Consider the following 14,186-nt stretch of genomic DNA (forward strand, 5'->3'; position numbering starts at 1 on the left):
ATGATATATGAAGCTTGTCCTCTGTTCTGTACCAACAAATTAACAATCGCTACCGATGACCGACTTATATGGTTTAACGTTAAGCGTAATAATTACTAAAAGTTTTAAGATATCTCCATTTTGGGCTTCAACAAACTAGCAAAACCCCTGTTTTATCCAGGGTGTTTAGCCCCATGGATCCCTTGATACGGGCTTGGGTCCTGGACCTGACCAAGAGCCTGCAGTCCCTGGTAAACAACTAGTAGGCTGCCAGGATTGGACTGAACTGCGGTTGGACACGGTGGGGGATGGGAGTGATGGGATGCCGGGAGTTGGGGCATTCTTTGGGGCTATATATGCGTAGGCGGTTCGGCCTTAGGTTTTGTGTAGGGCCGGCCTCCCCTCCCTCCCGACCCTCACCTGGTCAAACCAATGTTTAAAATATTATTGGCAGCCCCTTTCCTCTTAACCTCCCATGGGCTTAATGAATATTGGTTAATAATTATTATTAATTTTAGACCAGCCCATCTAAATTTGCGCCGAAAATATATTATATTAATAATTTATATAGGTTAGGAATGTTGATATTTTTCTTTAAGGGCGCAGGCAAAACTTTTAAACTCCAACTCTCCCCTTTTTATACTTTTGGCTTTAATATTCAAAATTTCCCCCATTTGTTAGGTTATCCCTGTCCCGAGTCAGACAGTCCCTGGCCCCTGACTTCTAATTTTCTCACGCCTAAGAATTGCTCTGAGTTAGTGAATTGAGCAAGCTATTGTTTTATACAACAAACATAATGATAAATATATGGCAAAATAATAAATAATAAAAAATACAAATGTTTTGTCACCAGGCGCGTGTTTATTTTTGTTTAACGACGCCGCTAGAGCTGATTTATTTATTAATCATCGGCTATTGAATAACACACATCTTTATGCCATATAGTCTTAGAGAGGAAACCCGCTACATTTTCCATTAGTAGCAAAGTGTCTTTTATAAGCACCATCCCGCAGACAGCCAGGATAGCACATACCACGGCCTTTGACGTACCAGTCGTGGTACAATGGCTGGAACGAGAAATAGCCAAATGGGGATCAATCCTAGAGCGCTTTACCACTGGGCTATGTCTCGCTGACATTAGCAGGAAATTGTCTAGTTAGGGCGCGCCTATGCATGAGAGGTTCTGTAGCCTATAGCTACTTCGGAAAATATAATTATAAAAAAAAATGAGCACATGACTCAAAAATATTAAATTTGTTAAAATAAACACTCGATGGAAGAAAATAAGTGATTTTATGGAGGTGACCGATATCGAGAGCACGAAGCGCTGTAACTTCTAAGGCAGTTCGGGGGGTGGGGGTGGTGGAGGTGCTGGAGGGTATGCTCCCTCAATCTTTTAATATATATATATATATATATATATATATACATGTATATATATTAATATAAAAACGATTTACAATGCAATTTCCGGTATTTTGCTTTTTTCTTTCTTTCTTTTTTTTTTGGGGGGGGGGGGGGGGGGAAGAAGGTCATCCTGGCTCCTTCTCTTAAACCCTCCCCTGATTTTGTGTTTAAATGATCTTTCAGTGCATGTGAACAACATTCCAAATGCAATTAAGTTATGCGAGATTTGTTTATGCTAGCACATGTTTTAATAGATTGAATAAAAGGTCACCGTCGGATTTGTTCAGATCTGATTACAAACAGACCAGAATGTGACCACATTGCAAGAAATGCCCCCCCAGCCCCCCCCCCAAAAAAAAACCCAAAACAAAACAAACAACAAAACAACAACAACAAACCCCCTCACCTAAAAAAAAACCCCAAAAACAACCAACAAACAAACAAAACAAAAAAATCCTCTCAAAACACCACACACAGAGAGACAGAAAGAGAGAGAGAGAGAGAGAGAGAGAGAGAGAGAGAGAGAGAGAGAGAGAGAGAGAGAGAGAGAGAGAGAGAGAGAGAGAGACAGACAGACAGACAGACAGACAGACATACCACTTGGATTAGTACCTTTTTAGCCATCCATTTTTTTTTTTTGGTGCCTTTTTAGCCACATGCTCTATATATAATATATATATATATATATATATATATATATATATATATATATATATATATATATATATATATATATATATATATATATATATATATATATATATATATATATATATTTGGTGCCATTTCAGCTAAACGCTAGGTTCTGTTTTGTTCAATTTGGTTCCGTTTTCGCTTGGGGCCGTTTTGGCACGTTTTCGTTGTAAATGATGGTGTATAATAAAAAAAAACATTAATTGAATCCCTCGAATGATATGTTACCCGCCTATTTTCTTGAAGATAGATTAAACGCGAAGTGCCACACTTTTTATTAGTCTACTGCATCGGCCCTGGTTGTGTTGATACTCAGTAAACGTTAACATTATCGACAAATGGAATTGATTTGGTACATAGAAACCTTGAAACAAGTACCTAGGAAGGAGTAATCATTATTTGCACAAGTTTAATTTTGATTTAAAACTATAATAGAATAGAATACAGCACAATAAAAATAAAAAAAATAAAAATATTATATGGTTATTAATTATAATGAATTATTTTAACTACAATATGTGTCTGATATTTTAAACAATAAAATAAAATATATTGATAATTAATCATCTTATTTCCCCAAGAAGGAACAAGTTTCACTTTTTGTTTGCTTTTTGTAGTTTATGGAAATTAGTAATCGTCTACTAAAACATTGTTGCAGTTACCATAGATAATGGCAACAGAAAACAGCACACCAGAAAGAGATGTAAAGGTAAACATAGCAAATAGCTATTCAAAGTAAGATCTAAATAATCGGATAATTCAGTTCAGTTTGATCTATATTCGCGTTGTACCTATTTTCGGTAATAAGTGTCGTGGTGATTATAATGATTTTAAATGTTTATGATAATTGGACTGTCATTTGAATAAGTATTAGGATAACTGCAAATTGATCACCTTTCAACAAAAAATTGTAATACACAGGGTTCGCACAGGACGTCATGATGGTGCTGTTCAAAAGTACTTAGTTTAACAGTGTGACAAAACTGTAATTAGATATGTGATAAAGCTACAATGTGAAAGTGGAAAACTGTGTGGAACTTTATTCTTTATTTGTGGTAATATTTGTGTACATTTGTTATATTTACTCTGATTTATTTGTCTATATCAACTGATAAATAGTTTCCTGATCCAACGGAAAATGTTTAATAATGGCGGATCCATAACGAATTATTAAAATGACGCTCTGAACACTCGAAACAAAACTTTATAATATTGTGAAATATAAATAATTATTTTTAAATATGTAAGTATTAATGAAATGAACAAGAGCCCAGACCGGATGTTATGAAATAACTATTTGATAAAAATAAACACTCTTCAAAATGAATGATACACCACAAACGTCCAAGCAACACACAGTATGTACAGTATCAAGCTTGAGTTGTCTCAGTCCATATATACTACCAGTTCGTGAAATTGAAAACAAAAGCTATATACTTAACAAAACTAAAGCACTCCAAAGAAAATTGAAACTATGGAATGTAAATGTACAAGACATACAAGTAAAAAAACCCGGTAAAACTGTTGTAATACAACTGGACACAAAGCGATTTGAGAATGTGAAAGGGGAAATACAGCGCCGTTATTGGGATACTGTAGACGAACAAGATACTCGTTTAGAAATAAAATGGATAGAGTCAAAAGATGAACAGGGTGCTATCGTGGAAGATAAAATTAAAGTCCTTGATCACACAGGCGAACAACTTGTAATGATTCATTTGTTTCGCACGACGATGAAAGTTATGGTTCAGGGTAGACAGTTGATGGTTGCGTGGTGGCTTGAAAATGAACTGCCAGCCATATTTGAACAAGCTGCTAACATGGCAGGTGATACTCTTGTTGACATTTCACAGCCGTCGTTAATCAAATCAGTTGAAAAAGCCGTACAATATTGCATTAATGAACAATCACAAACCTCAACATCTACATCAAATCCAAATAATAGTCCAAAGAAACAAAGACAAGATAGCCCGATAACACAAATGAGAGAATTTTCTTTTATGGAGAACTCAACACCAGACGAAGATCAAACCTATATCAAAACTGTCCATTCTACATCTCCTAAATGTAAATTCACACCCAAGAGAAAATCTACAGTTTCACGTAAACAAATATTATCGATGCATAACAAATCATTAAAGGAATTGAATGCACACAAATTACTCATCGACAGAATCTCATCCCTGGAAGATACGGTTAGCCAATTACAAGAGTCACACAGCGACATCAAGGATCACATAGATACAACAATTGCTGATCTCAGAGTAGCTGTCACCAACCAAATGAAAACTGAAGCGAAACACCTATCTACGGATGTAACACACATAGAAATGATTAATTCACAAACAAATGCAATCGTAGAAAAACTTACAAAACGGGTAGCTCATCTAGAAAATGAGAATGGAAATCTTCGAAAAAAGTTGCAAGAGTACAGATCTAAAACTGAGCAATTGATGATACAAAGTACAATGATATCCACAGACAACAATAATAATCATTTGTTAAAAGATTCTCATAACCAAGTCCCATGTGTAGCTCCACAAAGCTACAGTAATGTAGTGAAAAGAAACCTGGCGTCTGGATCAGTTAACATTGTCGGCAATGCAATAAACAAAGAAACATCAAATACAAATGCATTAATTACTGACTCAAGAAAAAAGCCAATTGCTACGAAGAATGAACAAGTCCTGGTCACAAGAAATATACCATTACAAAATAAATATGAAATACTAGAAGACAAACCTGAGTATGAAGAAATAGAAGTAGAACTCTACAACGCCACGTATGACCCCAAATGATGCGTCGACGTCATCAACATTGATGTTTACGGTACCAAACAGTACAGAGAACATTAAACACGATACTACTAATTTAATCATCGGAGACTCGGTCATTAAAGGACTACATGCAACTAAGATGGCAACACGCGAAAATGACACATGTCAAATAATATGTAAGCCTGGTCTTAAATATCATCAGCTGATAGACTGGCTTAACCAACAACATGTTAATCACAGAGTTAAAAGAATTACATTCCACTTGGGTATCAACCAATGCAAAACCATGCAACCTGTTCAAAGAAAACATTTGGACGCTCTGATCGCAGCAACAAGACCAACAGTACCAAATGCACATATATATTTCTCCTCCGTCATCCCAACTAAAGGAAACAAAGACATCAACGGTGTGGTTTTAAAATCAAATGACACGGTGTCAGCATTTTGCAATGAAAAAGAATGTCATTTCATTGATCATACAAAATATTTCACCACTCGCTATGGTGCACCTCAACAGAAAAATTACAGAGACTTGTTGCATCCAAGTGTCGTGGGTACCAGTCTCATCGCGAAAAATATAAAGTGGCCGCAGCGAACACAATCAAAAGGTCGTCGTGCCTCACTACAAAGACACTCAGCCTGATATTAACAAAAGCTCTATGGATAAGTTTGAAATGATGAAACATCACTTCAAGCAGTTCAACATTCTTCTTGAACAATGGAGTGGAAAGTTTTCTTAAAGTGATTCCCGAACTAGAAAATATACACAAGTGCATGTATAAGAATGTCACATTTAGTCATATTATAGTCTGGTCGATGCTCATTCATTAATTAGTTAGACTATAATTATTATAAGTTAGTCTTTCACATAGCAAATACGAGTATTTATTTACTAGTTTTTCAACGTTATACATTGATATGAGGTTTAAATATTCCTGTTGGAACATTTCTGGAGTTTTGAAAAAATTGAACGATTTTGACTTTTTGCGTTGTGTTAAGCATTTACATTTTGTTACGCTAGTTGAATCTTGGCACTCTGAGGAGTCCAAAAATAGTTTAGACATTGACTCGTTTGAATATTTTGAAAAACATAGAATATCTGTAAAATCTAAAGGTGGTATTATATTCTATTTCAAGAAACATCTGAAGCAGTATGTTCATCTTATCAAAACAAAGTGTCCGTATGTTCTTTGGGTGAAAATATCAGGAAATCTGCTTCAACTGCAAAAAGATGTCTTGCTGGGATCGGTATATATACCACCAAGCAATTCTAGCTACAGTTTGACATGTACCACAGACCCTTTCTTACAAATAGAAAATGATATCAATAGTTTAACAAGTACTGACTGTCACATTATTTTAGGTGGAGATTTCAATGCTCGCACTGCAGATTTATCGGACTATATACCCCAAGATGATGACCAGTATGTTCCGGTTCCAGAAGATTACTTATTAGACTCATGTTGTAATCGAAATAACAAAGATACAATAATTAATTCCAATGGCACTAAACTTACCAATCTTTGTATGTCGACTAAACTTAGAATACTTAATGGTCGGACATACGGTGACACATTAGGCGCATACACATGTTATAAATACAATGGCGTTAGTATGATCGATTACATGATTGCTTCAGAAGGTTTTGTTGAAAATATACTGTATATGTGTGTTAAACCATTATCATTACTAACAGACCATTGTCAGGTAGTTGTCCATCTAGTATCTAAAAAACATGTACAAAACAAATGTAGATATAAATATGAGAAATTACCAGGTAGATTTAAGTGGACTGAAGAAAGTCCAGCAAAGGCTATATGTTCCATTCAATGTCCAGATGTCGATTCTCTTCTAAAATCCTTTATAATGAATAACTATAGCAATGACAAGGAAGGTGTTAATAAAGCAGAAGCTGATATGAAGGTAGTTCTTTCCACCATAAGCCTAAAGTCCATGACTTTTGTTAAATCTTCAAATAAACCTAAACGTAAGTGGAAATGGTTTGATCAGGCATGCAAAGAATACAAATTTTTTGCACTTACTGCTTGTAAAAACATGCAAGAATATCCGAATAACAGAATATTTCTTGAAAGGTTTTACTCCGCAAAAAAAGCATATAAACGCCTATGTAAATATAAAGCTCGTCAATATAAACAAAATATAATATCACAAATTGAAAATCATATAAATGGTGATCAACAAAAATGTTGGTATCTAATAAAACAACTGCAATTATCAGATAATAATAATACAGACATTCTACCTGATCCAGATAGTTGTTACGAACATTTTAAGAAACTCACTTCAGATTATTCAAATGAAGGCCACATTAAAATGCCGCCTAAATGGAACATTCCTAACCCGTCTCTAAACATGCCTATATCAGCTACAGAGATTATGGCGAGCACTAAATTATTAAAGAATGGCAAGTCCAGTGGAAAAGATTGTATTGCCAATGAATTACTAAAATCAATTATGTGGCCTATGATAGACTACTTTGTTAAATTATTTAACTTGGTATTACAAAATTCGTCATTCCCAGAAAAGTGGAATGAATCGATCTTAAAAATGCTACATAAAAAGGGAACCAAAACAGACCCTAACAATTACAGAGGAATTGCAATTAGTTCATGTGTTGGAAAACTATTTACAAAAAATTTGGCAAAAAGACTCAAAAATTATTTGGAACAAAACAATATACTTAGTATGAATCAAAGTGGTTTTCGTGAGAACCACAGAACTACTGACAATTTGTTCATTCTGCAATCCATAGTACAAAAATATATCTCTGTTAACCAACCTGTATATGCATGTTTCATAGACTTTAAAAAAGCTTTTGATATGATTAATAGAGAAAAACTCTTAATGAAATTAGTGAAAAGTGGCATCACTGGTAACTTTGTAAAATTAATTCACTCTATGTATATAGGTGACTCATATCAAATTAAAACGTCAGCAGGTACATCACCCATGTTCCATCCCAGCCGTGGTGTACGACAGGGTTGTAATTTATCCCCTTTGCTTTTTAATATCTTTATAGATGATATTGTTAAGTATTTTGATGCACAATGTGAACCTATTGATGTGAATAATTTGAAAATCAACCATCTCTTATTCGCAGATGATTTGGTGCTTCTGTCCCCTTCAGCATCAGGGCTCCAAAATACGCTGAATGCTGTCAATCAATATGCTATATGTAATGATCTTCCCATTAATGTTGAAAAATCTAACATTATTGTCTTCAATAAGCGTAAAATGAACACAGATCATCTTAACTTTACCATAGGGTCCTCCAAAATTAACATATCTAATGACTACACATATTTGGGTATCACTATAGACAGCCATGGTAAATTCAACATTGGTGTAAAGTGTTTAAAAAACAAAGGACTTAAATCTTTAAATCACTTATTAAAATCAATTCTCAAACACAATCCACCTATCAATATTTGCATTAAACTATTCAATACATTAATTAAACCAGTGTTGTTATATGGGAGTGAAATTTGGGGACCACAAGTTTGTAACACAAATTATTTTACTCTTGATGTAGAAAAAGTACACATAAAATTCTGTAAATGGGTTTTGGGGGTCAATAAATATACCAGTAATGCTGCAGCATTAGCAGAATTAGGAAGATTGCCACTGACGTATGATATAATTATTAATGCCTTTAAATATGTATTACATATCCAGACTTCAAACAACCCACTGTTAACTGCTGCGTTTATTGATAGCTCAAAGTCAGCTCAGAATAACAAACCGTCGTGGGTAGCTAAACTTATTAATGCTGCAAAGCTAATTGGAATTCCTACGCATCTATCTTCAACTCCAGAATTACCGACTGCATGCACTTTAGGTGAAATCGTAATTAAATGCGAGCAGTACTTTTTGCAGTATATTACAACACAGCTAACATCAAACAAAAATTCTAACAAATATGGTAATAAAATGTGCACATATATGTCATTCAAACAAATTTCGAGTTCAGTTGAGTCCTATTTATTACATACCAAAGACTATGAAAGCAGAAAAGCTTTTAGTAGGCTTCGTTTAAGTTCACATTCACTTATGATTGAAAAGGGAAGATACAAGAAACCACCTGTCCCTGCGAATGAGAGATATTGTCCCAACTGTCCCCTAGAAGTTGAAGACGAATATCATTTCATTATGACGTGCCCTATATATAATGCTTTTAGAAATGATTTACATCATAAAATAATAAAACAAGAATCACATTTTTCTTTTTTGACTAATTCTTATTTCTTACACGCAACAATATTCCGGAATTATGCCCTATCATTTGCAATTTTGTAAAGAGATGCTTTAAGTTGCATGAAAGCATATGAATTGGAAGTGATTTCAGATTGTTTGCATTTCACGTCTGTATAGGCTGATGGAGAATGTGCGGGGGTGTGTGGATTCGTGAAAAATGATTCACGAACGCCATAGTTGATGGGTTTTTTTTATGGCTCTGCACTTCTGACAATATTTGCTTTTACCTAAATATTAATTAAGGCTTAAATTACATATGTATTTGTTGATTCAGATGTTTGTTCATGTAATTAATGTATATTTATGTTACTGTTACTGCAGATAAATGTATATTATATTGTTATTTTTGCTCTGCCCATATTCGGGTGTTATGCAAATAAATTATTCTTATTCTTATTCTTATTCCTGGAAAGTCATGTAATTTTCTAGTTCATCAAGATTAACTTTGGCTACAAGTGCAAACACTACCAAAGGTTAATCCTGGGGACAAACAACGCCATTAGCGCCCTTGCTCGGAACGGAATTCAATCCGAATTGCGGTCAAACTAAAAGAAAAACGACTGTCATCACGTGTTTCCACCCAAATCGTGTACTGTGATCTATTTGGAGCATATGGACACTAAGAAATACTTACTTTGAAACAATCTTCACTTTAAATTAAAGGAAAAACGACCGACTGTATGACTTGTTTTTAAAACGCGCGGTGCATTATGGGAGGAAAATGAAACTCGGAACAATCTTGTATGTGGAAAAGGATCAGTGAAGTCATTTCTCGTTTCATAATGAATAAGACAAAAACAATAAAACTAAAAATTAATTAAAGTTAATAAAATAACTTAAAAGTAAAAATAAACTAAAGTTAATAAATTAAAATGAAATTAAAGTTAATAAAAAACCACAAAAAACATTAATTAATAGAAATGAAATAAAAATTATGATTTACACACACACACACACACACACACACACAAACCCGGACGATTTTAGAAGAAAACTCAGAAAAAAGACAGGTAACTAAGTTTAAAACTTAGTACTTATGTTTTAGTTATTTTTAGAGACATTAATGAACTGTTTTTTTCTTTAAAATTATATAATGTGTGTGTGTGTGTGTAAATCATAATTTTTATTTTATTTCTATTAAAGCCGCACACCCTAGTTCCATGCAGCGAAAATAAATTATAATTTGGTTAATCTACAAACCTGTAACACACTTGGATCACGTTTTTATCAAATGGAGTGAAAAAGCAGGTTTTATATCGATAAATACCATGGGAATCCCCATGTCCCAATTGCTTGAAATAATTTTGAAAGTTAGTATTCTGATGTCACCGGTAGAAGCACAACAATGCCTACGTCACGACAAATTTCACAGACTTGGGGTGCGTTCTTTTCACCTCTCCTGGACATGTTCCAACTGTTCTGTCCTGGTTGTATCCCCTCTCCAGATATCGTAAGACTTAGCACAATTATTGGTTTTAAGGGTTTGTAACATTTTGTATTGAGACACTTACTTGTCTGAACTTTATTGTTACTGAAAATGTTCACGAACTGTGAAGAAAAATCTCACAAATGAACAACAACAAATCGAATGTTGATTGTGCGAACTGTGCACGAGAAAACAAACCGAACCAAAATGATAACGGTCACGTGATATACCAACGTCTGTGACATTAAAAATAGATTGGACCTCGCTTGCTTAACGTTTTTTTCTCGACAACACGTTTTGTGAAAAAATGCAAAAAATGCATTTCGTGGTTTTACAAACATCAGGATTACCAAAAAGCACTTCAGGTGAATGGAAATGTGTATTCTAAATAATAAAATGTAAGTAAAGTGCAATTTTATTTGTGAAAAATGGGGTTTAATAGCGAAAAACAACGCCGTAATGGTTAACAAATAAACGTAACTAGGGTGTGTCCCTTTAATGTTTTTTGTGTTTTTTTATTAACTTTAATTTCATTTATTTTATTTTAATTTATTAACTTTAATTTATTTTTACTTTTAAGTTATTTTATTAACTTTAATTAATTTTTAGTTTTATGGTTTTTGTTTTATTCATTATGAAATGAGAAATGACTTCACCGATCCTTTTCCACATACAAGATTGTTCCGAGTTTCATTTTCCTCCCATAATGCACCGCGCGTTTTAAAAACAAGTCATACAGTCGGTCATTTTTCCTTTAATTTAAAGTGAAGATCATTTCAAAGTAAGTTTTTCTTAGTGTCCATATGCTCCAAATAGATCACAGTACACGATTTGGGTGGAAACACGTGATGACAGTCGTTTTTCTTTTAGTTTGACCACAATTCGGATTGAATTCCGTTCCGAGCATAATTGCTCGGAAGGGCGCTAATGGCGTTGTTCGTCCCCAGGATTAACCTTTGGTAGTGCCTGCACTTGTAGCCAAAGTTAATCTTGATGCACTAGTAATTTTCCAGGCCTGGAAAGTCAAGGAATTTTGATATTGGTCATGGAAAGTCATGGAAAATGAAAATCTATCTAAATAAACTTTTTACTACATATATTTTAAACAATCATAAGTTTTAAATTTAAGTAGCAAACAAAAGTATAAGTATTTAGATAAATGTTAATTTTTCCATGAAAAACAATCTATACGATATTAGGTGACTAATGGAAATACCTCAAGCTTTAATCATTTTCGCAGTACAAAAGATCAGCATAACTTTTTATATGCTTCGCATCATAAAGTAGCAACATTATTTACTTTACTGAAGGCACTTGATGCATGTGAAACACAAATGTATATTTTAATAATAGCCTGCTAGCAAAAACTTGCAAGTTAATTATTAACCTTGACCTTAAAATTAATAGGATCTGCATTTAAATTAAAGTGCCAAGAACAATTTCCTTCTTTATTTTTATTATTATTATTTTATTTTATTATTATTATTTTTTGTTTTTTGTTGTTATTATTATTATTTTTATTTTTTGGTGAGAAAACAGAATGTGTATAATAATTATTATTAATAAAAAAAATTATAATTAATATCTAAATATCAAATGGTATAAATAGTACAAAAAAGGTTCTATTTATAACTGAGTTAAAATTAATTCTATACATTTTTTAATTATGAACTTAGTTGAGATATCTCACCTGCAGTACTCAGAACGTTCATATTACTATTTTTACTGAATAAAAATGGATACATTTGATGTCAGAATGAATGCATGAAACAGTTACACAAACATATATTGTTTAAATAATGCACATGTGTATCAATAAATAATTAATAAGTTTTGTAATTTTAAGGTTTTTTATTCCCTCCTCTGTGGTTTTGAGAGAATGTTGTCAATAAATCCCAGTAAAAACAATCTGAAAGTCATTTTTATTTTTATTTCCTCCATTCTGCCATTTTGAAAAAGATTGCCTGTAAACCAACAAATCAAATTAGAGTGGCCTAATACAGTAAAATACGTATAGATTCAGTCGAGGATTGTAAAAAAAAATATTTCAAAAGGTCATGGAAAATGTCTTTAAACAGTCATGGAAAGTCATGAAAAGTCATGGAATTTGGTTACTGATAAAGTGTATGAACCCTGAATACATTTTATTTGAAACTTCGTGTGATTGCTCACCTGGCACCATTTCAGGAGAGTGATCCTTAGCTCACCTTGGTTTTGCTTATCTTATGTCTAAAGTCAGAACCAAAATCATGAAAATGTTAACAACTATGATAAATGGCTCTCCTACCACTATTTTTCGTTAGATTTTACCCACATTTTGTCCAGACCGAAATCTTCAAAAAACCAGTACAATGACACAGATTCCACATGCTAGAAGATAACCATGTCACCTATATTGACTTTGTTGAGATCACATAGGATGATAGGGCAAAAAGCATGTAATTTTGTGCCGGCTGCCATTTTGAGTTATTTTATGGAATATTCTCCAAAAGGGTTGAAAGGATATGACTTAATCTAACAACGTTATAACATGTTATGATATAAAAGCAAATGTGATGACGTCATATTATTTTATTATCATTATTTTTTGTTTGTTTAAAGATACCACTAGAGAATTGATTTTATATAATTATGTCACATACTTTGGAGGCTTTTACCCCTCATGAAGAGTATTCCGTAAAAAAAGCAAAATGGCAGACGCAGAGTTCGACAAATCCGCTAGCCTGATGCCCGTGGCTAGTGGTTTTTAAGTTCAGGCTAGTGAGAAATGCTAGTGGTTCCCCCCTCCCCTTATCGCTCGATCGTGTTTTGTTTTTTTTCTCTTGGCTGAAATTTCGTTTAATAAATTTGATCGTGACGTTTGATAATATCAACAACGCAATCAGTATATAATAATAACCCACTTGAACTAGCTCTGCAAACTGCAGTATCATGCTATCTCTACATCGTCACAGTTACAGCATGCATTGTTTACTTTTCCCTTTCAAGTTTCTTGCACAGGAAATAAGTCTAATGACATTGACATGCGTGTTTTGATTGTGTTTTGCTTGGTTGGACACGTCATGTGGTAATTAATCTCGCACATATGTTTTAAACTAAGAACTTGGAAATCACCAATCGCAACGACATGTTAATCTCAATCAAGTAAACCCGTCCGTCATGCTTTGAATTTCAGTGTTTGTTTTATTTACCTATTGTTTTCTAATTTAACACTTCGCTGACATGTGGTTATCGGCAATCAGGAAAACAATTTACTTTAATGGTAACCGCACATGCAATGACTCGGCTTGGCCTATTATGTGTGGCGGTCTGGAATCTGGATAATGCATCACAGCTGCCGATACAAGATGATACCTTTTTTGTTCATCAATTAACAATGGGTTAGATATGTCACCGTTATATTCTTTTGATATCGATCTGACACGGTATGATGCCCTGTATTGGCATCATTGGTGTATTTTATGCTCTTGCTTGTATGTTTTAAACTGAAAGTTACAACTTTATTTTAGTGTTTGTTTTATTTTACTGTTAGACTAAACTGTTAGACTAATCTGTAAATGTGTAATGTTACAAAAATTATATAAAAATCCAGTTATTGATCAGGAATTTGGGCTAGTGCTTTATCTTGG

At 33.6% G+C, this 14,186-nt stretch overlaps 1 protein-coding gene across 2 annotated transcripts in view; it reads left to right on the plus strand.

Moving 5' to 3' along the window:
• Positions 1–2,659: 2,659 nt before the first annotated feature.
• The window catches only part of LOC121383170 (nuclear pore complex protein Nup214-like), a 54,891-nt gene continuing 43,364 nt past the window's right edge, over positions 2,660–14,186 (plus strand). For both annotated transcript variants that reach the window (XM_041513002.1, XM_041513003.1), the window contains exon 1: positions 2,660–2,788. In XM_041513002.1, coding sequence (XP_041368936.1) covers positions 2,750–2,788 — 39 coding nt within the window. In that variant the 5' untranslated portion in view covers positions 2,660–2,749. The remainder of the gene's footprint in view (positions 2,789–14,186) is intronic.

This window comes from Gigantopelta aegis, chromosome 10, assembly GCF_016097555.1.
Source record: "Gigantopelta aegis isolate Gae_Host chromosome 10, Gae_host_genome, whole genome shotgun sequence".
Lineage (NCBI taxonomy): Eukaryota > Metazoa > Mollusca > Gastropoda > Neomphalida > Peltospiridae > Gigantopelta > Gigantopelta aegis.